This window comes from Olea europaea, unplaced genomic scaffold (genome assembly GCF_002742605.1).
Source record: "Olea europaea var. sylvestris unplaced genomic scaffold, O_europaea_v1 scaffold190, whole genome shotgun sequence".
NCBI classification, from domain to species: Eukaryota; Viridiplantae; Streptophyta; class Magnoliopsida; order Lamiales; family Oleaceae; genus Olea; species Olea europaea.
In genome coordinates, this window is record NW_019236807.1 from 541,917 (window position 1) to 561,982 (window position 20,066).

The window sequence follows — 20,066 nt, forward strand, 5'->3', positions numbered from 1 at the left end:
ACTAGAAAAGAAGGAAAATAAAATTGTTGTCTGTCAATCGACTAGAGCTTATTAAACATTTTCCAATCATCCTATGCACGTGTCTAGTTTTTCCTTATGTTTGACGTCCACACACTAATTACCTTTTAAAAAGAGACAACCATATCTTGAGAATTTTCCTTCATTCTCCAAGTATGTTTTATACTTTAGATTAGACAAATAAAACAATAACAAAAATGATGAAACACTTTATGAAAATTTTCATGTTTAGTACAGTCCAACAAATGCTTAATAGATTTTTCCTTTCTTCGAATGAATATAACTGGAGAGTCAACTTGAGATGACCAAACCATACAAAATTGGGGCTTTTCTCATTATAATGTTAATAAGGGGTCTATAACAATAAATTGTAACAGAACTCATATTTAAATGGAAATAAAGTGCATTACAACGTATTAAAGTTCAACAATGTGTGATGAGGGGGGCTACTTATGACTAAACCAACTATTCAGTTCGAATCTATAAACTGGACAATTGCATCAAATCTGAATTCATCACCAGGTTCAAAGATTTCTTCAAGATCTTCAAAACTCTGTTCTACCAGCAAATCTTTGCTAACTGTCAAACCTTCCTGCAATTTTTGAAGAGATAAATAAGAAGAAAAGTTCAAATCTCAACTTACTAAAAATGTAAAACGAAAATCTAAAGAAGTTTCGATGAGCATCCCTTGGATGTTGGCCATTTATTATCATACACAGTTGATACCACCATCTCAACCACTCAACATCCCATATGCCACCTGATAAGTGTATTTTGTACACTTATCTATTAGATAAAATTGTTCTTGATTTTGATAAATTATAGCTTAATTCAATGTATACTTAGTTTTTTATGAGGAACTCGATGCAAAACGATGGAAGTGGTCAAAAGAAGCCAAAGAAAAGAGGCTAAAATGGACATAATACAAAGTCTGGGGACTAAATTGCAAATTTTCAAAAGATGATTCGGGACACATATCGGCGATTGGAGAGTGCTAAGAAACAATTGGAAGAAATTAGAAGTCAAATGAAGAAAATTGCACAAAGAAAGGATTCAAAATGAACAAGTATCAAAACAGGGGCCAAAACGCTCATTCCTGAAAGTGAATGTGCGCCGCACTAACCGAATATTTTACCAATCATTAATCTCACAAACTGGGACCAGTACTCAATGTGACTGATTAATATTTTAACCACCAACTTTGAGTGTAAAATCTCAAGTTATATCAAATGCTCATTTGAGCTCCTACATAAGAATCCTTCTAATTCAAACTTAAACATTCTTTCCCAACAGAGGGAGCAATTATCTATGGAGCATTGTGGCATGCTTTTCAAAACCTTTGATGTCTCACAATATAGTTCACAATAGCCACCGAAGCATCTGTATCTACGTCATATCTATAATCTTAACTAGAGAATCTTGCTAATGAAAATCATTTTTCGATCTTTATAACTTTAAGAGAGAGACCCATAAAAAGCGAGAAACTCTTTAACTGTTGACCTCTAGAAAGCATGTTTTCTCATGGAGTAATTTACAAAAGACTTGTCTGTAAAAGCTACCTTTTGCTACAAAGCTGATCAAAATTTAATTTTAACCACACATCCCCGCCGCCTCCTTTCCCCCAAAACAACTTCTAATCACTTGTTCACACATTTCATGGGATCCACCAACTTCTATCAGCTTTGTTTCTAAAAATCTACATCAAACAAACTAATTTAGACAAAGATCTTGATGAGCCATTTTGATATTATCTTGAAACATCTCGCACTCATTTCAATGCATTAAAAGTACCTCAAGATAAGTAAGACATGTATTGCTGACACTTGCAACACAAACATTTATAGCTTTATGAACAAATCACAAAATTATATAAATCTTCTAATTTCACCCTTAAGAGAATGGTGACTTGTTCGTTCTAGGCCATGCAGGTCCCCACCTGTCACTTAGTAGAGCAAAATACTATATATTTAGGTGAAGCTTCTGATAGTTGATCCAAGTTTAAGCTAAATATCAAGTGAACGAGCTTATGAATAATCTCTGGATATTTACTACATTAACGCCTTAAGTGCAAGACATAAAAACCAATATTTTAAATACCAACCCAAAAAAGAAAAAGGGTCAAGAGTCAAAAGGTCGAACTGGCAAAACCAAGAACAAGTCACGAGTTTTCCATAAACCGGCCAGCTTAACAGGCTAAGAAACACCGACACGGACACGAGTGTCCGACACGATACGTGTCCGACACGTCGACACGCTATTTTTCCAAAATGTTCCGACACGATACGTCTTCGACACGTTGATTAAAATATTAATTTTAATTTATTTTAATAATTAAAAATAATAATAATTTTTTTTTATACTTACTGCATCTTGTATATAAATAATTAAATAATAAATATAAATAAAATATGATATTAAATTCATATATGAAGGGTAAAATAGTAAAAAATTAATTAACATAAAATCTTGAATGTTGTTTAAAGTTGAAAAAAAGTAATGCATACTGCAAAAAAATGTGTACAATGCATTAATATGACTAATATACTACGAAGTGCATTTAATATGTTGGGTCCACTGAACCAGCAGCCTGCTTTGAAAATTATAGCCTGCTTTGAAAATTACCCAACACAGACAGGTACTGTCTTCTCTCTCGTCACTTCTCTCTTTCTCTTCTTCTTCTTCTTCTTCTTCTTCTTCCTTTCTTCTTTCTTCTTTCTTCCTTGCCGTTACCGGAGCAGCAGTGCAGCCAACACAGGTACCGTTTTCTTCCTTCTTTCTTCACTTCTTCACCGTTTCCCTCCAGTTCGACACGCCGCAAGGAACCCGACACGTGTCGGCGACGTGTCTCCGACGTACCCGTGTCCGATACGTGTCGGACACCGACACGCCGATGCCGGAAGCGTGTCGGTGCTTCACAGTTAACAGGTTCTGGCACAGATTTTTAATTAGAGGTTTTATAAGCCCTAACTAGACCAGTTTTGGTCTCAGTTCCTAGTTTTCTTGGTTGAAACAGCCAAGCCGGCACGGCTTTTAAAACATTGATAAAAACTACTCCACTAAGTGTACTGTTGGATTTTATGCGCAATAATAAAAAAATGAAAAAGAAAAATCAACTCAAAAATTTTACGTGGTTCGACGGTGTGCCTACGTCCACGAGAGCGAAACGAAGATAATTTTATTCAGTAATCAAAAATAGGGTTACAACATATTATTTATACTAACCCTTGCATTGCCTCATATAAGACTTTAAAACCCGTACAAGAAATACCCATGTACCGTACCACGGGAGCGTTGCCCCCCGCACCCCCAACCGTCCCTAGCAACCAGACAATGAATTAAACCTGAGCGACAGTATCGGCTTATTTGATCCAAGACCTGTGTTCCACTTTATATGAGTCACATGCACATCATGTACTCTCGTCCAAAGCCGGCACTCCAAGAGTACCTAAGCTTCTTTATAAAAATCTTTCTAAGAGCCTGTATGGATACAAGTTAGAGGCTGGTTAATTGTGCAGCTCTCTTTAGCAACAATTTTAAAATTTTCATATTTGCCATAAAATTGATCTTAATTTATCGATTGAAAAACTTTAGATTAGCCTTCACAAAACACCACAACATCCATGTGTATTTCAAACATATGTACTAGCTACATTAACGTATGTGCAACATATGTCGTGCATAGGTAAACAACTTAATCCATTGCTTTTCTCAGGGGTTAAGGAGAGCTCTCTCTCTATGGAAATCATCTTAGTTTGCACTTCATAACCGTTCCATAATCCTCCCCTCTAGAGAATCTCCCTAAGAGTTAAAAGAGCGCGAAAAAGGTTTTACTGGAAAGATTTCCATGTCTAGATATGCCTTGAGATGTTAGACACTCGTGTGGCAACTGTGAACAGCATATTAACAAATTGAAGCTTTTGAAAATTGCACTAGAAAGATAAGTGTGATTTATTGCATTGTAAGCGTAAAATGAATTCTGTACACATACTTGCAAAAAGAGCATATTACTCATTTTCATGACAATCTAACGATGAAATATCCAATTCCTATTTATGTCCAACCCAGACTAAGTGACGTAATTGTCTTGACAGTGAATCTAAGTGAGGGTGTTACTCTATATCATTCTTCCTCTCACCCTCATTCGTAACTATAATTCCTTGCTTGATGAGATATAGTTAAAACTCAGAGAAAAAAAAACTGATACTAAAATTTGATTCCTAGCACTTAAAGTTGAGGAATCATTGAATTCCGTTCGAACTTAAAAGCCTCTGCAGAAAGATATTAATCACCAAACACCAATGAAAAATTTGTGAAGTAATCAAGTTAAATTAAACATAGGCTAAAAACTTTACTGTAATTCCATGAAAATGGGTGCATATGAAATAAATGAAGCAAATGGTTAAAACCCAGAAATATACCTTATCTACGTATTCCGCTATTGTACTGTTAATTACTTTCTCAATTACTTGCTTGTAAACTTTTGAGGGACCAAGAATTTCCAGAAGAATTTCCCTGGGTATCTGCAAGGAACAAAAGAAACCCATCAGCAAAGGCACGTGCTTCAAATAACAAGGTTGAAGGTGCTTCCAATGTGAAAACAATTATTATTTATAAAAATGAAAATGCAATGTATTTTGAACAGAGATAAAGCCACAAATTTGATTCAATTCCTCGTTTATCTGAGAAATAAGTGTGCTATTGTAACTTAGACAATAGTAACAAGTGTAGATTTACTACAGAATAGAAAAGCTACAAAAGAGTAAGGTAAGCAGATTCCTAAGATATCAAAAATTCTATACTAAATAAAATAACAAAAAAGGATCAAGCAAGCATTTTACACATAGTGATACCATCTAATGCATGACCATGAATTCAAAAAAATCCTGTTTAATGGAAGGAATATTCTATGTGCTGCATCAAATAGTAAAATAAGAAAAAGCATGAACATAAAGCCCCTGTTTGGTTTAGTAAAAATAGATTCCGATAAAAGTTGATGAAATGTGTAATTGAAAAGTTGTGGGTCCCGTGGCATGTGTTGTTAAAATTAATTGTTGACTTTGATTTAGATTTTAATCTAACTTTTTAGTTGATCCAAACAGAGGCAAATTCTGATATTTCAGACTGTGATCTACAATACGTAGTAGCTGGAGAGGAATTATAACCAATGCCCTTATTTCGCAACTGTGTTGCGTGTTCACATTCAAAATATGTAGTCTCCCCGAGTTCATTGTGTACATACAGCTAACAGGAGTAATTCACAAATGCTGGAGAAGAGAAGCTTACATTAGGCGTCTTTCCTGGCAGTTTCCAGTTTGAGGAGGGTGAACAATGCCATAGGAGATATAACAGAACATATCAGAAATATAAATAAGAAAAAGATAAAAACTAATAGTATGAAAAACAGAAGAAGATTTGGCATCATAAGTCAATTGATGGACTTTAACAATTTCGATGTTTAATGAAAGATAGGGTGTACCTCCTTTTACTCTTCGAAATCCTGGAATTGGCTGAGCATCAGCAACCATCTTGGAGAACACGTTATCAAATATTTGTTGGGTTTTTAAGCCAGATACCTCTACACTTATCTTATAAGAAGCAGAAATTTAAGTAAATTAATAATTGATAAAAGAGAGGAAGACTTGGAATTTTATTTTTTTTCCCCATTAATACATTTTGCGCATTTTTAAACTATTTAAGCATTGGAGAACATTAACATACAACTTAAACTATTCACATTTCATACTAACAAACAAAAATGATACCAGAAAGAGACTCATTTCTCTCACCTTTAATTCATTAGTTTTATCTACACTGCTAGTAGTAATAGTAAAGTCTTTAAATGGAGAAGAAACTTCAACATCTTGCACACCTGATGACTAGAACAATCAGAGAAAAGCCAGCAATGCCATTTGTACAATGTTAAAAAGCTATAAATCATATGGAAACAAAAAAGACTTGGGTTTGCACCTGATGATGCAGTTGCAACCGTAAATAAGCACTTATTGGAAGTCCTGCGAGAGAAGGAGATAATCCTAGTATGAAATATGAAAATAAATTTCCGGGATCATCATTTAAAAATAATATTAATCTGGAGATGATGTTTATGCATGAGTATAATTCTGCTAAATTTTTGGTGATTAAATGGGATTGACAAATATTGGGTAACATAATTAGCAGAGATAAAGGCACATGATTCTATTAAGCGCATAACAAAATGAACAAATTGCAGTTGATTGAAGTTATGTGCAAGAACTTTCTTCTCCGTCCATTTATCTTTTCCGGGCATTAATTATGCATTACCAACTACGAATTCACAACATATGGCGTGTAATTTTAAATGTGGATAGCCCTTTTCCAAAGGAGATAATTTCTAGAAATCAAACTACAAGAAAACTTTAGTCAGAGATTTCAGTTCTATAGAATCTTTACATGGGATCAGCTATATACTCTGTTCTCTCTGCATTACCTTGAGAGAGAGCTAAATGTGAGAGGTGAAAGAGAGAGAGACAACAAAGTAGACAGAGTTGGAAGGAAGAGAGAGAGAGAGAGAGATTCCCCTCTTGAACAAGAGTTGTAATCTATCTGGTGTGAGAGAAAGAAATCAGGTCTATTAGAAATAAAGATCTGGTTTCAGTCCCAGATATGCACTGAGGAGCAATTGATTGCTGAATCTTTGTCAAGTAAAAAGAAGCAGTGTTTTAAAATTACTTTGGATTTTGGAACATCAAAAACAAGTTTTATGTCTCACATTTTGCTACCAGTTGAAAATGTGTTCATAAAGAAAAAATGGAGAGCTTTCCATATACATTTTATGTTTCCAATATTTAGAAAGGAAAAACAGAGAATGATGCTTTGGTTAATGGGGCCTTAAACTATCCACACCCACAAACTTAAAGATAAATTAAATTTAGACTTGCAAAAATTAAAATGGGGAGAAAGAAACACCTGCCAGGAAGTTTCTGTCGTTCATATCCCATATTGACACAAAAGCATTTTCTTCTAGAATGTGGGCATTGGATAAAGACATCTGCAATTTGCTTCTTGGTTACGATCTGTTCAACAAACAAGCAAGTTTATAAGCTATCAAAAATCAAAAATGAGTCAACGTTGATACATGTAGTTTGGACTAAATGCTAATGAACTGAAAAGAGCAACTACAGTGGCAAGAAGGCCCAAACGGTGTCAAAAAGTAAATACTCGAAATTCCATGAGGACGGGATGATTTCACAATAATAAAACTCCGAGATATAACCACCAAATAAAATAAGAAATTATGAAAGAAGTCATTTTATAGATAGGATAGACACGCAGTTAATATGAAAATGTGTCAAGTGTGTGCTCCTTGGTAAGAATGATTGCTTCTATTCAAGCAGTAATGAAAGAAATAGTTGTATCTGTGAACACCAAGATTTATCAATTATCTTTTTAGTTTAGTTACAAAGGATGATTGATTACAAGAACAAATATCATTAACAGCTGAAAAGCTTAGTTCTAGGTTAAAGCACAGGCAATGCAGAAGCCGTGAAGTCATAGTTCCATGCCTGATGAGCTCCTATGCTTTATGTGCAGCTTCAGTCACCATATTAGATGCTCATAAAATCATAAGTGAAGACTTCTCAAAATACAAACAGCCGTACAAAAGGAGAAGCTAGCAAATGAAATAATGACCTTCTATAAGCACTTTTGCACACTTCCAATTGAATAATTTTATCTATCCTAGACTAATTGCAACAATAAAGCTCATCCAGCATCTAATTAACCACTTAAATTAGTGAAAAGGCAACTCAATAAATGCCAAATGCTGTATGATGCCCCCATAAGAATCTCATATAATCTAACCAAAGACTTTGTCATCAAAACTGTACTGTACCCAAAAAGTGAGATTTCAATTAGTGAGGAAATTGGTCTCTTTCATCGATTAAAACATACTTCGCAAAAGCTAAACAACTATAGCAGCATATTAATCAGCAGTTCAAGTAAAAACTACAGAAAATTAACGAGAAACAAGAACAAACACTGCGTGTGGAAAAAATTGAGTGAATATTTTCACCTTGGGATTTAAATTAAAGAAGCAGGCGTGTGGTTTAACGGCTAGCACTTCCATATCCTCTGCTCCTTTCTTTTTGCACAGTCGTCCTGTCTCCAGATTTTCCCTCTATCTTTTCACAGTGTTTGGCTAATCTTAAAACAGAGTTAAATTTTTCTATTAAATTTGAGTGACTGATGTAAACATTAAAGTACGATGGCTTTCGATTAAAAATATAGTTTTATGTTCCCATAGTCTCTGGATTTTTTTCTTATATTCCATAAAAAATTAGAATTTTTAGTAAATTTTTATAAAAATTGATGAAATATATGATTAAAAAATTGATAAAAATTATAGATCTCATTAAATGTATGATTATAGTTAATTTTTTATTTATTTTTTTTTAGTTAAACCAAACTAGAGCAAGTCGGCTTAGTTTGATAAATTAATAAGTTATTAAAATTAATATCAATTTTGATCATTAAATAAAAAAATATTATAATATTTCCCAAAAATAAACAGTTTAATTATAAGGAGATTGTTAAAATAACTTATTTTTATTGTGTTTTTAAATTAAAATTTATGTAATTATAAGTTGAGGGTTTTAGGGTTTGTTTGGCATGATCTTTGAGAAGTCAAGAAATTTTGGAGATTCAAAAGTTATTTTTGAACGCTTTTGACTAATTTTATGAATTAGAAGAATTTTTCGAGAAAGCTCATCTAATCTGGTTTCATTAACACTTCTTAAATAGAAAAGCTCCTTTAAAGATTAGTTTCCAAACAAAAACTATGACAATTTTTTCAAGATACCCTTCTACAAAACGTAAAATTAAAACACAAACGTCATATCAAATGAGCCCTTGTTTGACAATCATTAAACTCTTTTTTTACATACTCATTTTCAATCATACATTTACACAATAAAATATTTTGCATGTAAATTCAAAAATTTACTTTTTTACTACACGTCCTCCTAAAAATCTCTATTCAAACTATTGTTTTGGCCAAACAATGACCATCAAGGGTTAAATGTGTAGATAATGAGTAAATTGTAATTGTCAATACTATTAATAGATAAAAAGTAACTTTGATTAGTTTAAATTATAAATTGAATTTTGCCAAATTTGTACAATTAGATTACACGGTAAGCTAGTATTACTTTTGTAAAACGAAAATTATTGTCGATGTCCTCAACTTTTAGCCCATTTTGTCATTGTTTCTTTGACAAAGTTGGTCCCCCTTCCATTTGTATAGACATCCTTGCCCTCTCTACGAAGTACAAACGAAGCCCTCTAAAAAAAATCTTTTAAACTGTCCTTGAACAAAAAAATATGTATATATCATGGTTACAATATAATCACTTCTTTTCTTCTTTATATTTTTGCCTTTACCCATTTTTGCAAGGCATGAATATTGAACTGCAACTCGTGAAAGTGAATCCCATGCAAGTTGAAGGTTGTGGACCTTGGATTGACCAAATTATCCAAAATAATAATAATAATGAAGCAGTTGGACGATACATGCCATGTAATGATAGAGTTGACGGTTTACGTCCAACTATTATCTTCATGCTTAATTTCATTAAGGTTGGGGACCTAAAGGCGTCAAAAAGTTCAACAGGTAGACAAAGTGCTACATTAAGCAAAATATGGTAACCTCATACGTAATTTTCTAAAAAGAAATTTCCTTCCTTTAGTTGATCGTACAACTTCTCAAGGGCAGAGTACAATATTGTGAGAATTAGCATAGAATAGCAAAAGCCCTAATGAGAAAAATGAAGGCTTTTCCAGTAGAGTTTCTACAAAGTTTATTGTCCGAATAATCACTAAACTCATGTCTGTATCTTCAACTGCTCCCTAATATTTCAAATATTGAGTTTTGAACGCTAAATTTATTCAAATGTTTAATATTATTCATTGACATGACATTCGCTTCACAACTCTAATAAAATTGATGGCATGATAGACGGAATGCACAAATAGCACCCGAAGAAATGAGGGTTTACTCCATAGTTCTGCCTCACATTAAGTCCCCGTTTGTTTCTCATTTTTGGAAGAATGAGAATGAAAAATATAATCGTTACGGGTCCCACACAACAGATATAAATTCAAATTTGGCGGCTTGATGTGATGAATAACAGTCATATTTTTCATTTTAATGAAAAAATAATGGGAACCAAACAGGGGCTAAGTCTATTTTGCAGACTTTAGGAGGCAAATTTCTTCATGCTCCATGGTTCTTGATAAAACATCATAAAATATACATATTTTAATCATGTTTTTCTTCGGCATGTGAGAAATTGCATCTTTGAATTTCAAGTTTAGTTGCATCTGCACCAAGTCAGAGTCCCAGAAAAGTCGAGACGTATTAAGCTCCTGACATTGAAGTTCTTATTTTCCAAAAGTATCTCGGTTTCAAAGAGTCCATTTTGTACAAATTTATATCCTCGAAATTTCTGTGTAGCACAAAATAGTATAAATCAATCTGAAAAAAGCCACAATTTGGCTACTATTGTAGAAGCCAATGAAACAGCCAAACATGCTCTAAAGTCGCTCAACTCATGACAAATATCTTGCAAAGTAACATAATTTTCCGTTAATATCGCGGGCAGCTTTCTCCAAGTTCCCTCGACCGAGGATCAAGTTGATCATTGTAAATTACTCGTGTCCTCCAATTGAACAAGACAACAAGAAAGAAACAGGCCATGCCATTGAATTAAACAGTGCAGTGGAAGTAACCTTAAATCAAGTAGACAGCAAGTTCTGCACAGACAAGATTGGTTGAACTGAAACAAGATTGCGTCGAAAACATTACCAGAAAACTCTTGCTAATAATTCTATATCTTCTTTCTTATTATCCCTACAAAATTTTGTAGAAGGCACAAAAAAGGACAAGACCAGGTTTTATGGAAATAATGTTACATAAGCACCAATTGGTTGGAACCCTTCCATGTGTCTAGAAATAAATTTGGGTTCATTTGCAGTGACTGATCGCAGCAATTTGCAGACAAGCACAAAATCAAGCATCACCGGCAGCTTCAGCAGCCTTTTTCTCTCTTTGTTTTTCCCTTTTCTTCTTGTTTTTCAGGGCATTCTTGCTCACTTCTCTGCTTTGGTTAAGAAAGTAGCATTCAGTAACCAAGCAGAAAGCTTTACACATAAGAGAAAAAATGTGTCAGCCAGAGTGTACTTACCCACTAGGGCTTCCTCCAAACAGCTGTACAAGTTAAAATGTGAAACCATCAGTGTTCGCATTGACAGAGGAAAAGTAAAAATAAAACCGCCCAGCAAAGTATAAATGAACTCAGTAGACCAATAACAACTCAAAAGTTAAGAAATTGCAGTAAAAATGAATTGGGTCTTACATCTAGCTATTCTCATCAATTATTCAAGATATTGCCAAAGGGTTGTATCGAACAATTTCTAGTATGGGGAAAAAACAGTTGCATGAACTCTCTCACAACCCTTTTTGAATGTTCAAGAATAATTTCACTGTGCAGGAGCGTCCCACCTCGTCATAAAATTTTAAAAAGAAAACGCTGTCTTCAAGTATAAATACATTTTTTAACAAAAAACATTAAATCTTCACGTATCAAGACATTTTTTTATTAGGATTTGGCAGAATTCAACAAAGAAATGCTTGTTCGTTTATATCAACTTGTATATATAGTTCTTCACTAATATAGAGAATTAAGAGGAGCCGTTGAGATATGTTACTTGTCATTTATGCAAAACTTGTTGATGGGAATAAGCCAATATAGAGTGGTGAATACTGGTTGATGTGGTGGAAGTCGATGAACCAAAAACCGTGGTGTAAAAAGATATTGGTGGTACTTCAGTAATTTATTATTATTATTTTTTGACGTCATCTTGGCTTTGCCCTGTCAATAAAGGAGATTTAAAAAGCCAGGAGGTGGGAGCAACAATAACTAGTGCATATTAATTAGAATATCAAACTACACGGAAGGCCAATATGTTTCAAGTACAAGAGGGGAGTGGTTACATGCATACTCGTGTTAACATCAGAGAACTTTGTCCATGGCCCTCTTCTTATAATTAAAATTGTTGAGTTCATTCAAGTACTAATGCAGTGTACTAATTGGATGTGTAATTGCATTTTACCCCCCGTGATTCTTTAAAATCTGCTAAGTAGTTGATATTTATCAAAATCGCAATAAACTCCTCATACTTTTTAAACCCGGTCAACACACCTCTAAATGTTGTCACCAAGTAACCAGCACAAACTTTGTTGGGGAGTTGAATGGCAAGGTTTTGACAACCTTGAGGCAGCAAGTAGCTAACTCTCTAAAACCTTAAGAACCCAATTGGCTTATTATCAAGTCAATTTAACAGAATCCATTAAAGTCAAAGTAGATAGCAACAACCCTGAGGGGTAGCTCAGTGGTCAGACCTTAGATTTGCTCTCCAATGGTCACCAATTCAAATCCCCTCAGGACCACTGAGGTGAGTACCCGACTGCATTTCAGGGGCCCCGTGAAATTAGTCGAGGTGCGCATAAGTTGGTCCGGACACCCATGGTTATAAAAAAAAAAAAAAGTAGATAGCAACAAAGCTTAGAATTACATGATACTCTGTCAATAAGAACTTGCGCGTACCTCGGCCTGTACGGCAGCTGCAGCTTTAGCATGAGGAGGGCGATAAGCAGCAGGTTTTTGTGAAGGAGGATTGGCTGGAGTAGCTTTTGTGGAGGCCTGTACAGATTTTGACCCTGGTGCTGAACAAAACACTGTGAATTCATTTTCCTGGCCATTAAACAAATACAAAAATCAAACTTTCTCTGCAAAGGGCAAATGAAATGAAAAACCTTGTGTTTTTGTTTCTTCCACTTTCAACAAGTCAACTGACTTCACAAGTTCTGCAATATCACCGAACTTATCAGGTGACTCTGGTTTCCAGTCAGCCTGTGAGAATAGAAGGCATAAAAAGACAAAAGTCAGCACAAAATCAAATTGATCAAACACAGCAGAAAAAGGCACCAACCTGAAACAGTTTGTCAAACATCCTCTTGTAATACAATGACCCATTGTGGTGAAAGATTTTGATCCTTCAACAAAAAAAGTGAAAAATAAAATAATAACCAGCTGAAATGTACAATTATTTCTGCACAAAGCTGCGAGAACACATTTACCTCCCCATCCATTGTATTAACTCGTTGCTGATGGACTTAAAGGTCAAAAGTTATGCGGAAATTGGATTTGGAATTTAGAATATTTTTTTACTAGAATAATCTTATGGACCAAAAGCTGCATTTGTTTCGTCACCTCATTGTTTATCTGAGGTATTTTAGTACCAGTGGGATAGTGAAATTATAACCATCAATTACATGTTTACAACTAATTTCAAAGCAAGCCAACTCATACCTCATCTTAGAGACATAATTACACAACTTCTATTCTAAATGGAGGCTGATAGTTCCCATCAACAAGAAATGAATTGTGCTGATGCAATGAAACAGCCATTTTTCATTTTAAGCAGCAACACCCGATAATTTTACAGCACATACTAAATTACAATGATAGAACCCTCTAATTTTGGCAGTAATAAACTCGACAATTGAACATAAACTGAATTTTTGGGTTATTTATATATGAGCACTGAATTGAAGAAAAAAGAATAGAGCTACAAGAAAATGAAATGAATTACACGCACCAAAGCATTCGAGAGGCCTAGACCCTCCCAACAATTCTCCAAATTTTCAATCTTGAATTGAACTCTCTACCCCCTATTTATTGTGAATTGGTGCCAAACTTCCCCACGTGAATTTGCTCGAATATCCATTTATGCCCATTTTCTTGATCTGTCCATTTTGCCCTTGGGGTCCTATCACGCTTAGTTTTTATAATTTTCATAGAAATTGAAGGTTCAACACAATCATTTTGTTTTTCTGCTGCACAGTAACGGTAATAAACAGAGAAGCTTACCCATTGTCAACCTGAAGCCTCGGAGCTGTTGTGGCAGTCATAAAATACCGTCCATCTGGGGACCATTCACTTGTCACTGATAATTCAGCCTTCGTAGTACCGAGCTTCTGCTTTTCCATATAGTCCCAAAATGCCTGAAAGGCAAATACAAACTTAACCATGGGAAACACTCAAAGAACTACTCAAATAGGTAGACTAAAACTATATAAAATTATCAGAAATTGACCTACGTGATGATGTTAAACAAACAGGCATTTCTGACAACATAAAAGCTTGTTCGGTAGAGATTTTAATCCAATTAAAATCAATTTTTTGACCTTTATTTCACTATTCCAATCGTTATTTTTGAATTCTTCTCTCACAGGTAAGATCCACTTTATCTCTAACGATCAAAAAATCAATTATCAAAATCTCTACCAAACAAGCACTAAATTCATAAAGCAAGTAGACAACGAACCCTAGCAAAAACCACAGAAGATGATTGAGTTGACAAAGAGATAAAGAAAGAGGTGAGGAAAAGGATAGTTAAACTAAGCACAAGACAGCGTGACAAGCACGTTACTAATATTCTGCTGCACGCTAGGCTGCTAGCTTAGTCACATGAATTATGGTATTGCTACACTTGGGATGCATAAATAGCTCAATGTGAAAGATAATATGATTTACATTTCCATATCAGAACCCATGTAACTCTAATATGATGTGACTTTCTCACCTAAAAAAATATATCAGTCAAATGGCTTTTATGGTCTCTATCCAATTCTACAACAATATTAACTTAAATTGCATTTGGCCAGTTTTTAATGTTAGAATGACTTAGAAAGGGTTATTTTAATTTCTATCCATAAGTTTTGAGCTAAATGTCAAAATAGTCCTCAAAGTTTTTAAAAATCACCAAATTAAACCCCTAGTACCATTAAATTTGTGAGAAATTCCCTATGTAAGCAAAGACAGGAAATGGGACAAAAAACAAAAGGGTAAAAAAAAAGGATACCAAAAATCCTTTCTTCCTTTCCTATGAAGACAAAATTAAAAGAGAAAGAAAAGGCAAAATAGAAAATTGAAAGAGGAGAAAGAAATGGGACAAAAATCAAAAAGGAAAAAAATGGACACCAAAAATCCTTTCTTCCTTTCCTATTCCTCACCCAACCATCACCTCCAGTTCAACCATCAACTTTTTCCTTCCCCTTGTCAGCTCTGCCCCTGTTCATGCTTCTTCCTCACTATTAACAGTTCTCTTTCCTTAGTAGCTCACCCAACCTCTCCCAATCCCTTCTTGAATTTGCAGTCCCACCCTTCACCTATCCCCCTTTGCTGGCCAATCTGTTCCTTCAAATCCAAACTCTTTCCCTACCCAACTACCCACTCACTACTGTTCTCAGCCAGCAAATCTGGGGTTGAGAGGAAATGAACATATTACAAGAGGGAGAGAAAAACAGACATTAAGTTGGGCTAGGGTGGTTTCAGAAGACTTGATTTCCTTTGACCTTTAAAAGATTTACCAATAGATCAACTTGTATGGCAAAAAAGGACCCGCATAGTCAAAACCACTGTTTAAAAAGGTTAAAAGATAATACAGGGTAAACTATAAACCATCTAAAAAAATATAATATTTCAACAAAATAAAAGGCCTAATTTGCAATCAAAACCATAAAACTGATCAACCAAGTACCTAAAAATAAATTAACAGTATCTAATAAAAAGATCAGTAACCCACTACTAGAACTGCAAGTGATCGATACAACTAACCAAATGTTTCAAGACATTTGTGTGCTTTAATTTAAAGGAAATAACATCAAGAGGAAGAAAATAGAAATTTAACAAAGACAACAAAAAAAATACATAAGAAAGAGACGAAGATTGAATTTACTCAGCACAAGTCTCCTACTGAAAAATTATAACTTCATTTTTGGAGATTTTATTTGAGCCCTTCACTTGTTCTTTGATCTCCATTTCTTTTCTTTTCAGCTTTTATGCATTGATATTTGTTTAGAACTCAAACATGTACTCTTAAACGTTCTACGGTATGCAAATTCAACCTCAAAAGCTGGGGGTTAGAAACAATCCGGATAGTGACAACAGGAAAACCATAAGTAGCACAAGCCTTGGCCACCTTGAGGCTTATGCTGTGAGGAAGGTGCTTTTATGTAGTCAAAGCATAGCTCTGGCATTATGAAAACACCAGTGAAACCTAAGTTTATTGGCACTGAGGCTCTTATTATGATCTCGTTTTTTCAACTTAGTGGTGATTATGGTGGTTTACAGTCAGATTTGATTTGCTTTTTTTAAATTTAATTATGACTTTAAACGATTTACCCTGAGCAGTGGGTGATTCTGATGGGGGATCTGATCTTCTAAATCAGAACTAGATATACATGTTCTCCAGAAGTGTAACGACCAAAAAACCAGAATTGATGCTAACAAGCAATTCAAGCATCAATTGACAAAAAAAATAAAATTATATATATAAAATAAAAAATAAATATAATAAAGAATAAATAAATTGAATAAAAATCTTATGATTTGAAGAGAGTATATTCAGAAGAAACTACGAGAATATCACATTAATGAAGAAAGGAATAAAAATGTACCATGTCACCAGGTAAGTTCCCAAAGCCTGCCACACATATAACTGTGCACCACATTATTAAGGACACAGAACAGTGACTGTGAAAACAAAAATTAACCAGCAGTCTTGGCACACACTACCCATTTCCCAAAATGAAACAAGCTACTAACTTAAATGAAAGAGAGCATAAAATGAAGTAGAACGTTTCACCATTCTTTTCAAGGATACACTTCCCTTTCGGATTCCATCTGATAGTATTGTAAGGGCCCGTTCCAAGCTCAAGTAGAGGATTGCACTTCTTGTCAAATATTGTCACCATTGCAGGCATAACTGACATCAGTCAAGGCACACAAAGAAGTAGCCAGAACAAGAATCAAAATGATGAGGTCATCAATAAAGGGGTTACTTTCAGAACAAAATTTCTTTCACAAAACTTTATAGATTCAGGCCTTTCTTTGCGTGCGCCGGGATGATTCAGCCCGATATTTACAGAATTAGAGCCAGTGAGTCTAACAATAAGTATCTGCTATATTTGCAATCCATCTAGGGAAAAAAAAAAAAAAAAAAAAAAAACCCATGGGTCAATGCATCTGCAATCATACTTCTATAGTTCTATTGCAAATACTTAAAACCTATCGCCAAGTAAAGACTTCTTCTGAAAAGAGTGTGACCTTATGCAAAATTTAACTGTCCCAATACCAAATGATTCTATGCCATTTGGCTTTAAACTTCTTTTGCTAGTATGTAAGTGGAGAAGAAAATAATGGTGGAGTGGGTGGGAACAGGAATGGGGGTAATACTAAGAGTAGGATACATCCATAAACCACTGCAAATTCTTTGCCTGCATATGACCATTGAACATCATGTACAGGGCCTTCTTTACCTGCCAAAATATCCAACAATGACTTATTTGGCACATTTTAACGAACAAACAATGCATAATAGACAGTGAGGAAGCAGAAGGTGGATAGTTATGATATGATATTACGAAGTGGCACGAGTCCTTCATGAGTTCCATCCGTAGTCAAATAGTTCAATTTTGTCTCCCCGTAGTAACTTTGATTGGTTTTATCAACATCTGACTGCACAACAACAAGAAGCCCTGTGGAATCACAGTTCCAGTTCAGTTGTACTGATGAGCAGCGAAAGAAACTGCGTCTAGCAACAGGCTGACTCTGCAACTCCTTTCCACGGGCAAATATTTGAACATTGGCGGGCATTCCCTACAAGGAATAAATGAATTAAAGAATTATGTGTCTACATATAATTCCACAAAAAATAAAAATTAAACAGGTTATAATAATTGGAGATAATCCATAGTTCCAAAATCATTTTCGATCTATTTTTTACTACTTCCCAAATTTCCACAAGATGTATTCGATTTGGTAATTTCAGAATGTAACAACACCTTCAAGCTCTAAGCAATCCCAAATAAAATTCCAGCTAAAGATTTCACTCTAGTCTCATAGATTTCTTTTTTCTATCCATGGGTACGATGTCTCAAAGTGATCTTTTATTCCTTTTATATTGCAATAGATGAAGTCTGGCATGAAATTCAGGCTTATATATATTGTTGTCGGACTCGAGACAACAAAATACAGAAGAAACATCATAAATTGATGTGGAAAAAGTGTTCATTGACAGAAATCAGTATTTATTTCGCATAAAATCGCTCAACAATAAAAAGGGATAGTTATTTTGGTTCATAATGACTAGGCAAAACAGTAGAGTGGAGTGCAGTTAACTTCAGTAAAATAGAGCAATTTTTCATTGAAAACCTTGGATTCTGGAACAAATGATGCCACATAAGACCCAACATTTCTGGAAAGCTCAAATGCAGCTATGCTAGGAACTCTAAGCCGATTAACAATCCCTCTAGAGAAATGTACAGGGTCAAAAAATTGTATTTCATTGGTTGCAAGACGACATGCCACAGCTTCATCAGAGCTGAACCTTATCACTGGCCTAAAACAAACCCAAGAAATCAATCAATCAATCAGTGAAAATTTCAACAAGTCCACCCTCAAATCACAGATTAACTCATCAAAGCATAACAAATACCATGTTGCTTTAGTCATATTCTTCTGAGAAAGCTGATAAGCAGAATCTCCAGTATCTATCTTCCATAGAACCACATTCTTCTCCTGCGGGGACGTAGGTTTCTGAAAGGATTGAAGATAACTCCCACGTGGGGAAATAGTAGCCGCAAGAACATTGGGAACTTGAAGGGACCTAATCTCTCTCAAGCTTTTGCACTCATATATGCTAACCAAAGAGTCCGATTTCATAACCATGAGTTTTGATCCATCCTCGCTGAATTTCGCGCTGGTACACTGGATTTTGTCGAGCTTGATTCGTGGCTGCCCATTGGTGAATGGAAGTCCATGCCAAATAACAAAACCATCCGGATCTCTCACTAAAATTTCCATAGATGGCGAGGGTTCTGCAACCGCCATTAATGGGCAGTGGAAGCTACTCTGAAATTTAAGGGCTTTGGAGCAGTTACAAATTAACGTACAAATGTAGAATCAAATTTGTACTTCCAATTTAGGGCTTTAAAGGGTTGATTTTTTCTGTCTTGCTCTTTATTCTGCCCCTCTTTATCCGCCTTTATTTTCCAATCTTTCCGGTATTTTTTTTTTTTAAACAAAATTTTTCGTTAAAATAATATTACAAATAAATCAAAAATCAGGAGAAAATTAGATTAAGCCCCTGTTTGACAATCATTAAAATGAATTTTTTGAGAAAAATGTGTTTTGAAATAGTAATTTTTTTTAAAGAATATGTAATTAAAAAATAAGAAAAAATTTTGAGCTTATGTATATAATATTTTATTATGTGAATGTGTGACTGAAAATGAATATATAGAAAAATATGTTTTGGAAGAATGAAAAACAAACATGATCTTAGGGTCTGTCTGATAGGGTTAATTTTCCGTGAAAAATGGAAAAGGAATTCTACTTTCCAAATTTAAGGGTATTTGATGGCTTTTTTTTCCATGGAAATGGAAATCTTGGTTGCCTTGACACATAGGATTTTTCTTGGTTTTCATTGCCCACTTACTTACTATAGCAAAAAAAAAAAATTTCGTTTTTTTTTTTAGCAACAGAAGTAAATTTTAAGAATTATTGTAAAAAAAATATTTCCCTTTAACTGACAATTTTCATTTAAAATAAAGTCAAATGAATATCAAAAGATATATAATTTTCTTAAATTTCTTAAATTTATTTTTTTTGGCAATTGAAACAAATTTTATACCCAATACCAGTAAAATCTATCCCTTTAATTGACAATTTTCACATAAAACAAAACCAAATGAATAACAAAAAATACTTTTATTTCAACATTTTTCACGTGAAAAATTATAGCAATCAAACACAATAATTTACAATTCTCAAGAAAATAATTTATAGGTAATTCAAGTCCCTGGAATTCATTTTCAATTCAATTCAATTTCATCTTTACAGTCAAACGGACCCTTAGTGTGTTCCTGTGATAAAATAGATATTGAA

At 34.2% G+C, this 20,066-nt stretch overlaps 2 protein-coding genes across 5 annotated transcripts; both read right to left on the minus strand.

The window, feature by feature from the left end:
* Window positions 1–330: 330 nt before the first annotated feature.
* Window positions 331–8,214, minus strand: LOC111378923 (trigger factor-like). 2 transcript variants are annotated; one of them, XM_023002206.1, is made up of 8 exons: window positions 8,069–8,214; window positions 6,964–7,070; window positions 5,986–6,029; window positions 5,805–5,887; window positions 5,495–5,603; window positions 5,302–5,315; window positions 4,437–4,538; window positions 331–610 (listed from the first exon to the last, which is right to left on the minus strand). In XM_023002206.1, the coding sequence occupies exons 1-8, from the start codon at window positions 8,120–8,122 to the stop codon at window positions 488–490; spliced, it is 636 nt and encodes a 211-aa protein (XP_022857974.1). In that variant the 5' UTR covers window positions 8,123–8,214; the 3' UTR covers window positions 331–487. The 2 variants fall into 2 exon arrangements, with proteins under 2 accessions (XP_022857974.1, XP_022857975.1); XM_023002207.1 differs by having other exon boundaries at window positions 5,805–5,894.
* A 2,519-nt stretch (window positions 8,215–10,733) lies between these two features.
* LOC111378925 (eukaryotic translation initiation factor 2A) lies at window positions 10,734–19,157 on the minus strand. 3 transcript variants are annotated; one of them, XM_023002209.1, is made up of 12 exons: window positions 18,616–19,157; window positions 18,333–18,519; window positions 17,543–17,777; window positions 17,369–17,437; window positions 16,783–16,884; window positions 16,577–16,617; window positions 13,986–14,119; window positions 13,045–13,108; window positions 12,869–12,965; window positions 12,660–12,778; window positions 11,238–11,260; window positions 10,734–11,150 (listed from the first exon to the last, which is right to left on the minus strand). In XM_023002209.1, exons 1-12 carry the CDS (start codon window positions 19,008–19,010, stop codon window positions 11,063–11,065), a joined length of 1,554 nt encoding a protein of 517 aa, XP_022857977.1. In that variant the 5' UTR covers window positions 19,011–19,157; the 3' UTR covers window positions 10,734–11,062. The 3 variants fall into 3 exon arrangements, with proteins under 3 accessions (XP_022857977.1, XP_022857976.1, XP_022857978.1); XM_023002208.1 differs by having other exon boundaries at window positions 10,734–11,153; XM_023002210.1 differs by lacking the exons at window positions 10,734–11,150; window positions 11,238–11,260; window positions 12,660–12,778; window positions 12,869–12,965; window positions 13,045–13,108 and adding an exon at window positions 13,115–13,884.
* Window positions 19,158–20,066: the final 909 nt, after the last annotated feature.